This window comes from Numenius arquata, chromosome 2 (assembly GCF_964106895.1).
Source record: "Numenius arquata chromosome 2, bNumArq3.hap1.1, whole genome shotgun sequence".
Taxonomy (NCBI): domain Eukaryota; kingdom Metazoa; phylum Chordata; class Aves; order Charadriiformes; family Scolopacidae; genus Numenius; species Numenius arquata.
Genome location: NC_133577.1, coordinates 127,540,304 through 127,553,223, shown reverse-complemented (window position 1 = coordinate 127,553,223; position 12,920 = coordinate 127,540,304). Strand labels below are relative to the sequence as shown.

The 12,920-nt window shown below is 42.4% G+C and overlaps 1 protein-coding gene across 1 annotated transcript in view; it reads left to right on the top strand.

The window, feature by feature from the left end:
• The window catches only part of TAF3 (TATA-box binding protein associated factor 3), a 129,747-nt gene that overhangs the window by 99,338 nt on the left and 17,489 nt on the right, over window positions 1–12,920 (top strand). The window contains exon 4 of the mRNA XM_074144584.1: window positions 5,275–5,357. Coding sequence (XP_074000685.1) covers window positions 5,275–5,357 — 83 coding nt within the window. The remainder of the gene's footprint in view (window positions 1–5,274; window positions 5,358–12,920) is intronic.

Here is a 12,920-nt window from a genome sequence, read left to right as displayed (position 1 = left end):
GAAGACTTCCTCCAGGAGTTTCAGGGGGATTGTCCCATCTCTTTGGAAGACAAAACAATGGAAGTTCAATTTTGTGAATCTGAAATGTGAGATTGTCTTTCTGGTTTTCCTCAAATCACTTTTCGCTTTGAAAAGCTGGGGCTCAGACTCAACAACAGCACACACACACAACGAATGGATGTAGCGTCGCGATGCACAAATTTTATTCTGTAGATTTCCACTAGTAGGGCCAGCAGCCATACACCCTTCATATAAACTTGAAATTTAGTTTCTAAAAGTCTACTGTGTCAAAGCTTGTAGAAGCCTGTAAATTCCCAGGTGGACAGAAGCGAGGAGCAACCTGCTTTCGAACAAACAAGTCCACTGGTTTTCTCAGATGTTCAGAAGAGCTACTGAATCCTCTCTTAGCATGACCACCCCCTTATTGCTCCAATTTGTTTGAAGTAAGAAATTTGTTTTCAAAATATGGTCTAAACGTTCAAATGTCACCTTTCATTTTGAGTCTTATGCTTGAGAGAGACGAGAGCTAGTTTTCAAGTGGGTTGAGCTCCTTCTGCTCCTGTAACTCCTACTGATTTACATCAGCCAAAGATAATTTCTTCTTTCCAATATCAGCTAATCTTGAGAGTATGTTTAAGAAATGAAACGGGCATTTTTGCATGTTATCAGATTGGAAATCCCATTAGAAACGGCTCCCCTAATTCAGGGTTTGCTCTCATTTTTTGTCACGTCACCTTATAATGCACATTAAATTGTTAATATAAAAAGAAGGAAAAAGAAGAAAAGAAAGAGGTTGCCTTCATATGTGATAACCTTGGATACAGAAGATTTCCTAAATCTCTGTCCTTAACATTAGGAAGAACCATATAAGTTCTGGTCTTACAAAGATGCTCTTTATATTCTGCTTTGAGTGTAATACTCCACTGGTACAAGCTCAGATTTGGGACATCCTCACATTCCCTTTTTGCCACCGTACCCTGTTGCGCTGTCTGCTGGATGTAAAACAAACTGCTCATTTCCAAACTCGACATATATTTTTAAGTTGACAAATGGTTTTCCAGTGCAGGATCTGGGTGATCTGGAGAACTAACGGATGAACCAGTGACTGACAGGCTGGTGGCCCAGTTGTCCTTGTTAATTTAATGTCCGGTTTTAGGCTGCAGCAACACTTTCATGGATTCTCTATTTTGTCTGTCTTCCCCTCACGCCTGAGGTGTTTTGTCAGTATTTCCTTGAGAATTTCTGTGGGGTTTTCTTTTTGAGTTAAAAGCGTATATATAAAATAGAGACAATGAGTTGCTTGTTTTTCACATAACCAATTTCATATTTCTTCTGCAAATCTCGATACCTAGTTTGCTTTAGAGCAATAAAACAGATACACGAACACATACACACCGATAACGCTTTGGTATAGACCGAACATATATATATTAGGAAAAGGAGTTCAGCAGTAATAAAAACTTGGACAAATTAAATTGACAAAGCTGCCCATTACCTTGGCAAAAAGTCCCTGTCAAAAGATAAACTTTAAAGCTAGAATGCATGAAAGAGTCCCCAGATAGAATTAAAATTTAAACTGATTCTTGATAGATAAGCTTTTTTTAAATCCACCTCTTTGCTGCAAGTCAGGATTTTAAAAATAAATTTCCCCTTTAAATCTCTTGAGCGATTTTCATTTTTTGCAAGGCCGCACTGCTGGTGTCCTGGAAAAATGGAGAGTTAGAGCTTTATCAGTTGGTGCCCTGAGGTATGTGGCAAAGAAGCTAAATCCTTGAAGATTAGCAAAAAAAATGCAGCACATGGCAATAAGGGGCTTATATGACTACTAGTATTAGTTCAGGTGAAAGAAGTATTGCTTATACATAAAACTGGACAAATCCACTGACAATGTATTTTTAGTTAGCTACAAAGGAGTCTTATATTGCTGGACTTTACCTCTTTGGTGATTTGGGAAGCTTAGTAATCCACTGTAAATGCTCTTCTGCTGGCCCCAATTCCCAGTATTACTCCCGAATGCTGCTCTTTCCTTTTAACCCCTAAAAGTACACGTTTCCTTAATTTAGCTTTTAGATCACACAATGACTTATTTAGCCGGCAGTTGCGCTCGAAGAGCAAATGATCGAGTCTCTGCCCGGGACCCGTCACCTCCGCGGCCGCTTGGGAGGTGTGAGTACAACCCGAGGGATGAGTTCTGGGGATAACTGCACTTTCAGCTCTTGGTGCCAGTAGAAAATACCAGATTTTTCTTTCTAATATTGCTATACTTAAACAAAAAAGTGAATCAACAGTGCTGTTTCCATTTTTGAGTACTGTTAAGAGTTATTACCCAAATGTGCATCCCATCCTGGTGGGGGAATTGAAGCTTTTTATCAAGTTTTCCCCCTAATTCTGCCTGGAGCTGCTGGAATACACAGAACAGCGACCGATTTTCTGCGTAAATGGCAGAAAGCAGAAGCCGAAGGCTGCGTGCTAGAAGGGTTCGGTGCTGGGACTGAGGAAGAAGAGCTTTTGCAAAGGGATTGCCCGAAGCTTTGTCCTCCACAGTAAGTTTTGGGGTAGAAAAGGAGCCGGGGAGCTGCCTCGCATGCGTTAAAAGCAGACGGTGGAAGCAGTTAGACCCCGCTTGTAGGCTGGAGATCACGGGGCGGGCTGGAGGAATGACTGAGCAGCTCGCGAAGCAGCTGCTGACCCAGTTTCAGCCAACCTTAATACACCGAGCCGGAAACTAAAAGCAGTTGAGGAACTGCTTCGTGAGAAACGGAGCCATCCTTGCATGGGGTTAGGGCTGCCCCAAAGTAAAGTGCCCTTGCGAATCAAAATCCTGTTATCGATGTAAAGGAAAAACCAGGATAACTCCTTAATTTTGTCTCTGCTCCAGGCACGCAAACACTACACACAAACCCACGTTGCAGAAAGATGCTTCCTCTCCTCTCTATCAAGGGATAAGACTTAGGATTGTCGTGGAGCCCAGTTTTCCTCTCACAGCAGGCTGCGATGTTGGTATCCGAGCATAAAAAAGTGGTTTATGTGCTTTTCTTCTGTCATGTGAGCCCACCCCACCATTGTTTACAACAAATGGTGGTATACAAATAATAATACAAAAGACCTTAATACAAAGGATTAAGTCCAGTTCTGGGCTCCCCAGTTCAAGAAGGACAGGGAACTGCTGGTGAGGGTACAGCAGAGGGCTACAAAGATGATGAGGGGCCTGGAGCATCTCTCTTAGGAGGAGAGGCTGAGGGACTTGAGTCTTTTTAGTCTGGAGAAGAGAAGACTGAGGGGGGATCTGATCAACACCTATAAATACTTAAAGGGAGGGTGTCAAGAGGATGGGGCTGGTCTTTTTTCAGTGGTGCCCAGGGACAGGACAAGGGGAAGTGTGCACAAAATTGAATATAAGAAGTTCCACCTAAACATGAGGAGGAACTTCTTTACTTTACACTGGAACAGGCTGCCCAGAGAGGTGGTGGAGTCTCCTTCTCTGGAGACATTCCGCCTGGACACGTTCCTGTGCAACCTGCTGTAGGTGGACCTGCTTTGGCAGGGGGTTGGACTAGATGATCTCCAGAAGTCCGTTCCAACCCCATATCATTCTGTGATTCTGTGAAAGGATGGATGATGTGGGTCATCTGTGCTGTGCTGTGTGCTGGAAGCTAAGTAGCAGTGCTTGTCCTAGAAGGTTTTGCATTTGAAATAAGCACAACAGAAGGAGGACAAACCTGCAGGAAGGGAAGTAAAATAATTTTACCTAAGGCATGTGCCTGATCCTTCTGTACCTAAGGTTCAATTCCATGTCTCTATCCAGTGGATGATGCTACAGGTTAAGGTGCCGGGAAAGCAGTTTAGAGACTTAACTGGGAAAGTGGCAGTGAAATTATTCCATGCATGAAGACCTCCAGAGGAAAAAACCTCTTGCAACACTCCAGGGGAATGACATAGCAAAAAAATTGTGCTATATAAACAAAAGAGTAAAGAATGTGAAGTAAGCTCATACATATCCATGGAGAGCTTTATTGAAAAGCGTGGTTAAATGTGTCAAAACAGCAATACGACTCAGGCTGCAGCCCTTCTCTCTCTGGAGCAGACATCTCCTAACGAGCAGTTCCGATTCTTTGGGTGAGGTGTGTGGCACGGGACTTTGTCATCACCGTTCCTCAATCCAAGTCCTGATTGAGCCCTCCCACTCTGGGCTGCTGTCTCCCGCTCTGCTTTCTGTGCTTTGAATTGAGTGTTTGCCCTCCCTTTCTTTAGGAAAGCTTTTTCAACCGGATTTCTCCCACTGAGAGCTGCTGGGGTTTCCATCTAGCGTACACATACTATTTTTGTCTCTTTAAGTTGCTGGGCCAGATTCAGCTAAGTGGATATTTTATTAAATACGATGGCACACATGCTCAAAATGAGATCAATCTCCCTCTCTTTATATATATATGCATATATAATGTATATACACCTCTCGTATACATGGATATAAGTTGAGCAATGTACGTACAGAGAATGATTTCAGTGTCAACTGTAAAATCTGAAATGATTCTGTACATCAGATTTTGCAAAGTAGTAGCTCAGTGGGAGTTGATGATTTTGGCAGATGCTGGATCAAAGAGTTTAAGGACGTACTCAAGCGATCTGAACTCCACCAGACACTGAGGTGGGAAACCAGGGCATTTGAAAAATCGCCATTAGAAATCTCAGCTTAATTGCATTAAAAAGCAGTGGTCCTGTTATACCTATGTGGGTAAGCACTTTCATAAAGTATTCGGTGTTGGTGCTTGGGGTTTATTTGCTTCCTCTGTGTCTAATTTTGATTCAAGAGGGTCACAGTACATTTATGTGGTGAACCTGGGAAATAATTGAATTTAAATGTCAGAAAAAAGTGCAAATGTCCATGGGTACCTGCCAAGTTTGAGCGCTAGGATCAACGCATTCCATGTCATTGGTTAGAAACATAGTGGGGTTTTTTTGTGTCTCTAGAAAAATACTAAATCAGGAAGATGTGTTAACAAAGTGTATGAGCAGGTAGAAATGGAACGAAATTTCAAGTTGATTTTTTAGTCTAGAATTTGTATTTGTGATTTGCTGTGGCTGGGAGCTCCCAGCAAACTCTGACCATACGTGCCACGGCGCGAAGCGTGAGAGAGCGGTGATCAGTCTGTCATAGGTCTGTCTCATTAAGCCAATATACTCCGTTTGGTCAACTCCATCAGTGCTTTCGTGTAATTAATATATTTTGGGACTCTGCTTGCAGTCTCTGATTGATGATTGTGTTCCCTCGTACAGATAAAGGTGGAACCAGTTGTTCCGGCTCCATCACCGGTTATTCCTCGGCTGACACTGAGAGTGGGCGCAGGCCAAGACAAAATGTAAGTACAAATAAATCCATGTTTGCTCACCACGGTTCATCCTCTTTCACTTGTGGCAGCTCTTCTATTTTCAGTTGGAAACGCTTAAAAATTAGTGGCAAATGATATTCATACAGCTATGACATCTTTTGACTGTTCTAATAAAAAATGAAGCAGAACACTTACCAATAGAACCTTTTTTGGATGTTTTCCCCTTTTTCTTCCCCTCTCCAAGTGGGACCCGTACTCTTCCATCCATCCTACTGTATTTCCCACTCCGTGCCTTTCTAGGCTATGGGTTACAAGACTCCATCTAGACTCAGATGCTGCCTCCAGTGACATTTAGTGAGGCTTCCGTAATGGATGGTTATCCCTACTGTAACCTGCAGCTGAGTTTCATCACGCTCCTCAGCCAACAGTTGTTTTATGCTTTAAAACATAACAGTGGAAATTCCTTTACACGCATCTGTTTTATTATGACTGTTGATGATTATTCATGAGTGTACCTAACGCATTTCAAATGTTGGTTCATTAGCTCCCTAATTATCGGGTGTTCTTGTACAAATAATAGTTACTTCATACTGTGTGAGCATAAATAGGATGATCCCTACCCTGAGATCATCCGGCATAAGCAGGTGGTTGGAGAGGCTGGGGAAACCATGGCGTCGCTGGGCTTTTTAGGCTGGTCCCGTGTTGTATGTGAAGGGTTTCTTTTAATCAGGTTTTTCACGTTGTTTTTAATGGCCCAGAGCACGCTTTCATGTCTGATGGTAATAAACATGAGCACCAAACAGATTTTTTTCCTTTCCATTCATCGCATTAAAAACCGCTAATGTAGTTTGTTCTCTTTTATAGCCATTAGGAACTAAATCTCCTGATTGCTAAATTTTTCTGCATTGTAAGTTAATTGGCATCTTTGATGATTATTCTCTTTTTCTGTGCTGTCCTACTCCTCCCCAGTAGGTGACTGACTTTTACTGGTTTGAAGTTGCTACAGGACTTCTTGGTTTCTATGGGACGCCCCCACCCCAAATATCAGGACTTTTTCCTGCTCTTCAACCATTTCTGCTCTCTTCTTTTTACAATAGTTGAGTGTGATTGAAAATTTCTGTGCCTCAGATTGCTGCCCAAAAGCTCCTGCTTTCTCAGAACAGTTGTCCGTCCTGCTGTGCCGATTTGAGTGACTCTCCTTTAAAGCCCACAAATCCATTTTCCTCCTCGAGGAGCTACAGATACTTTTAAATTCTTTTTCAAGGACTGTTCAAGTGCTTATATGGGGAAAATTAGAATCATAGAATCATAGAATGGTTAGAGTTGGAAGGGACCTAAAAGATCATCGAGTTCCAACCCCCCTGCCATGGGCAGGGACACCTCCCACTAGAGCAGGTTGCTCAAAGCCCCATCCAGCCTGGTCTTGAACACCTCCAGGGATGGGGCATCCACAACTTCCCTGGGCAATCTGTTCCAGTGTCTCACCACCCTCAGAGTAAAGAATTTCTTCCTAATATCTAATCTAAATCTCCCCTCTTCCAATTTAAAACCATTACCCCTTGTCCTGTCACTACACTTCCTGACAAAGAGTCCCTCTCCGGCTCTCCTGTAGGGTCCCTTCAGATATTGGAAGGCTGGTATAAGGTCCCCCTGGAGCCTTCTCTTCTCCAGGCTGAACAACCCCAGCTCTCTCAGCCTGTCTTCATAGGAGAGGTGCTCCATCCCTCTGATCATCTTCATGGCCCTAATATTAAGTCGTATTTTCAAGGCAGAACTTCTAAATTAAAGTTCTGAAGCCATATTTTAGCACCAAAGAGTTGACTTTGATTCCCATCTCATCTCACCCCAGTCTTTCTCATGCCCACACACATTTTGAGGAGAGAGTACAGATTCCCTGTGTTCACTACAGATCATACAGGTACATCATAGTCAGCTCTGCCAGCCCTTGCTGGGTCAGAGACACTGACATCTTGCTTTATGGCCTTTTGGGAAACGCGCTTCTATCCCAGTTTCCTTTGTGCATCTTTAGTGGCACCTTGGCTACCATCTGAGGACCTCAGGTGTTGTGATCCTTAGCATGGCAGAGCCTAGAGTTTAAACCCCGACTCCAGGATGGGAGTTAGACAAAGCTGACTTAGCTCAAAGTTTCTAGACAAAATAGGGGAGAATTAAACACCAAGGCCGAGATCTTTAGGGGCAGGGGAGTCCTGGAGGCAACTGGTAGGAAATGCTAGAAAGTGGTTGAGCTCCAGCTGTCTAGAACGTCCATACTGGACCTAGAAGGGGAACTTCATCTTCTCCACATGACACTTGTCCTTGAGATTGGTTTAGACTGCATGACCAAACGAGGTTTGGGTCATTAGTATTCCATCTCCAGTTGCTTACTGGTTTTCCTTTTCTACCTTAAATACCTCCCCTTGCTGCCCACCATAACGGCACCCTAAAGTTGTCCCGGTGTAACGGCTGTATCGCCCGGTTGCACCTTCTGGCTGATGGCAAACAAGAACTTACAGAGCTTTGTAATAGCTTTTAGGATTTGTCATAGTTTTCCAAGGCAAAATCCAGGGAGGAATTTGCCGTTACACAAGTAAATGCAGTTTGTGGCCCGTGGCTCCGGGAACTGCGTGTCGATCTGGTGTCTGACACGGCAGGGCTCGCAGCAGAGCTGTCCTGCTCCAAGTAATACTTCTGGTTTCATCCTGAATAATTAATATTCAGGCTGAACTCAGAGCGTATTTTAATTTTCATGTGTTGTGATCATTACGAAAAGGACTGGTGTGGCTCCATGGCAAAGCATTACAGATCTCTGAAGGAATACCAGAAGTCTCTGCCACCTCTCTTTGAAGTTATTAGTAGAAGAGACCATAGTAGGATCATCAAGCTTTTAAGTAGCTCGTAACAGGCAGGAACCAAAGCTGTGCTTTTGTGCTGTGTTATGTTAAGGGAAAGTTAAACTTACATTTCATCTGTGTTGATAATGAAGTCCTGAATGTCTGGTAATTATCATGTAGAAATGTTGTGTTTCAATTATCATAGAATCATAGAATCATCTAGGTTGGAAGGGACCTTCAAGATCATCTAGTCCAACCATCAACCTAACTCTGACAAAAAAAAAATCACTAAACCATGTCCCCCAGCACCATGTCAACCTGTCTTTTGAACACCTCCAGGGATGGTGCCTCAACCACTTCCCTGGGCAGCCCATTCCAATGCTTGATAACCCTTTCAGTGTAAAAATTCTTCCTAATATCCAACCTGAACCTCATGTCTCTGGGATTGTTTGAAAATACCATGGAAAGGCCATGGAAAGGTATGGGAAAAGTTTTTGGAGATTCATAGAATTTGGTGAGTAAAAACTAGATGGACTAATTATGGAATCACAGAATGGTAGGGGTTGGAAGGGACCTCTGGAGATCATCTCGTCCAACCCCCTTGCCAGAGCAGGGTCAGCCAGACCAGGTTGGACAGAACGCATCCACGTGGGTTTTGAGTATTTCCAAGACAAGGAGACCCCACAGCCTTTCTGAGCAGCCTGTTCCAGGGCTCTGCCACCCTCACAGGAAAGAAGTTCCTCCCCGTGTTGAGACGGAATTTCCTGTGTTCCAGTTTGTGTCCATTGCCCCTTGTCGTGTCATCGCTGGGCACTGCTGAAAAGAGTCTGAGTTATTTCGGTTTCCTCTTTTAAAGAGAAGAGCTGTGTGGAGGCTTTTGGAAGTACTAAAGTACCCGTTCAACTGGAGGTTGGTTTATTTGAGGGAACTTCATATAAAACATAGTCTTTAATGGAAGTACTTACAGATCTTGGTGAGGCCACCGAGACTTTGGGGTGTCTGAAGAAAAAGTGTCAGATTGATGGTGACCGAAATAGAGAGATTCACATCACACCATAGACACAGCACAACAGCAGCAACGCAAGTTTACTCCAATGCTGCAGCAGTAGCCAGGAAAATGCCTTTGCAGTGTAGCAAACAGTTTATTCTCTATTATTTTGCTTCTTGGCTCCTCTGCTTGGGCCAACGTAGAACGCAGTGGTGGTAGTGGCAGAGATGTCTCCTTCTTTCTCGTTCCTGTGAATACGAGTGCGTATTGCTCTTCGTTTCAGAGTGATCTCTACATTCCACCTTGTCTCGTGCGCAAATATTCTTACAACACACATCGGTTCTAAAGAGACAGCTGTTAATAACGTTAGGTTAATAGACATGAAAATGTACTTCTGCTGAAGAATGGAGCAGCCAATATTGGAAAAACTGTTCTACTTTAGGGGTTTTTTTTTCCAAGTGTTTTAACTGCACAGTAAAACAAGAAGAAAGTAGATTATAATCAAAGCATTTCCATCTTAGTTGTAAACAATTACAGCAATACTTGCATGGATGCCACATTAGAAGAAATTTACTGGATTCCATTCTAATGCAATTAGAGCTAATTTTGTTCTTTAAATGAATAAAAGGTCAGCTAGTAAATCTAGTTTATCTCAAGTCCAGGCTTCAATAAATTGTTTTATTTAATTTGTTGTAAAAGATCTTATCCTTAATGGGCCTAGCTCTTATTAGTTTGCTTGGGTTCTAAAATATTTATGACCACTTTTTAGATATGATTTGAATGATATGTTTGAAGGGGGTTTCACTGCTTTTTTTTTTTCCACTCCAGTGTTATCAAGGTAGATTGCTAACTGAGTTAGTATAGGAAGGAACTAGAGATGCTATCTTTTTTTAACAAAACAGAAGAAAACAAAAAAACACAGCTCGTATAGACTTCTAAATTTTAAATCAACTGCAAATGATGGGCAGCATTGAATACTTTTATTCAATTGCATCATGGTTTCTCTTTGTCTAGTTATTTTTTCCTGAGCACAATCATTTTTCGTACACCTAAGCTTTTAAAAAGCCTATCTATGGATAAGGTGTTGACATTCCAGCTACTACCACAGTTGACATAAACTTCAGCAAAAGTATGTGCTGTCATTTTTGATACATCAGATAAATTTATTCTACATTTAAGGACAGTTTTTAAGACAAAACACATGGTTTCTGACACTAATGCCAGACCATGAAGCAGAGTACCACTCAGTGGTGCTGTTTAAGTGCTTCTGTGACTTAGAACCAGGAGATACATTTTTTGTGAAATTAGGTCTCCAAATTTGTCTTAAACTGTTGGGCTTTTTTTCCGGAGTCGTTCTGCATTATAGCTCTGGCACCTGGAAACCAGACATGAGAAGGGGAAAGACAGGTTGAACAGTATTCAACTTGTAAACCTGACCTGCCACTCTAATCAAGTTGCCCCTTGTCTTAAGTATTTTTTAAAGTGAGTGAGATATGTGACTTTCTCAAAAAAAAAATCATATACGTGCTCAGATATGTATACGCGTGTGTCTATAAAAAATATATATTAAATAACCTGTGGATTGTAAAATACAATCCTGAAAGGATTAAGGGATAGAAGAAGTTTTGTTATCCAGTTATTTAATTGACTCCACTAAAGCTTTTTATCACTTGGTGTAGGATATTATCAGTCCAAGGCCTAGTTTATGTTCGTTTGGAGGCACTCGACTGTGTGATATCCCCAGGACAAAAGCCACCAGCAGAGCTAGCTGACACCCTTGGTAGGGAATCTCAAAGCCAGGTGGCATATATATAGACCAAATTATTTTGTGACCAGCAGATGTGACCTCTCTGTGTAACACTGGTGACCCAGAAGCGTACTTTGGGGAGTAGGGGTACAGAGGAACCTGTCCTCTTGCTTTCTGTTTTATTACACTGAGTTTCTGTGATTGTCCATCTAAGAACTCCTACCGCAATAAGGTGCTCACAGCACGTATTTTTGGAAGTTGGCAAAATAGCATGTGTCTGAAAAGGTGGAAGCCTGAAAGGAGACGTAGCTTGAGAAAAATCTCATTGAATCTATAACCCTATCTGAAATACAGCTGGACTGTTGGAGGAGTTTATTTTTCATAAATTTACGTGGTTTGGGTCATCAGTGCTACTTGCTCAAGAATTCATTATTTTAAGTGCAACCGCAGCTGGGCAACAGAATTGCAGCAAAACAGTTCTTTAGTTACACGTTTTGAAATTCTGTAAAACTTTAATATCTAACCTGCAGCATGCATAGTACCACCAAGTTTATTATAGGGTGATGTTCTCCAAAAACCAGATGCCTAAATGCCTAAATGATGGATGTTCTGTCTGCAACAAGTTTAATTTACCTAAGAGCTGAGCTGCAAACTCTCCAGAGATTGAATTTTCTTCTACACACACACACATACACAATCAGACTTTAAAAAGGTAATGGCACCAAGGGAGGAGAGAAGAAGGAGGTATTAGCAAATCCATCGGTACGCTTTTTATTGACCTGGTTGAAGACAGGAAATTAAGCAAGGACCATGTTGGTCTTCCCCTAAGATCTGTAGTTGGTGCTGTAACATGAATATGTGTTTTTTTGAAAAGTGCTCAAACTCTCTGGGAGTTGTGGAAAAAAAGCTAGATCTCTAAGACAGGACTTCGCTATTAGCTTCAATTTAACTAGAATTCTGCCCTATGTAGTTTCCAGTAATGCATCTTATTTTTACGGTATCATCTTTGGTGGATATTCATAGAAACTAATAGAGGTGTCTAGGTTGGAAGGGACCTTTCAGATCATTGAGTCCAACCATCAACCCAACACTGACAAGAACCATCACTAAACCATATCTCTAAGCACTATGTCTGCCCGTCTTTTAAATACTGCCAGGGATGGTGATTCAACCACTTCCCTGGGCAGCCTTTTCCGATGCTTAATAACCCTTTCCATGAAGAATTTTTCCTAATATCCAATCTAAACCTCCCCTGGTGCAGCTTGAGGCCGTTTCCTCTTGTCCTGTCGCCTGCTACTTGGAAGAAGAGACCGACCCAATTCAAGGATCTTTAAGTTTGAATGGGTTTGTTCTCATATGGATCAATCCGACCGTGTGAAGAAACTTTTGAACTTTGGGTGCTGTTTAGTGGAGAACTACTCAGACTTTGATAATTTAGATTACTGCCTTCACAGTGTTTGCCCACAATACCTGAATAATGGGGTTCATTAACCTCCCTGTGTAGGCACATCCAAATTGTTTGCCTCCAGCCTTGGCTCCCTACGTGTGGCCGGGGAGGAAAGGATTGGCTTTTTTATTGACTTGTCGAGCCGTAGCTTTGCGTTACCGGCCAAGTAGCTCCTGACCCATTCCATTTATTTCACTGCTTTGTGGTGGGGAAACAGGTAAAGGAATCCTGCTGGAAGCCCCTCCTCCCGCACGTTTTTATGAATAAGAGCAGTGTTTGGAGCAGTTAAGGCACCGTGACCAAACCCTCCCAAAGACGTAACGCAAGCGGCGTGGGGCTGTTGTGGGACACAGCTGTGGGCGGTGTTGGTTACCCTGCGAGACATTGCTTATTCAACAGAAAGCTCCGGAGGAGAACTTCTTGTGGAATTAAATAGGAGGGAAAAAGTGATACTTCGGGGAGAAAAATGCAGAAGGGTAAACCACTGTTTGGGAAAATTAAACAATCGAGGCCCGGGCAGCGAAAGTTTGTGTTTATTGCAGGACTAATGGGTATCCCAATTATTTTACAGTGCAGCACT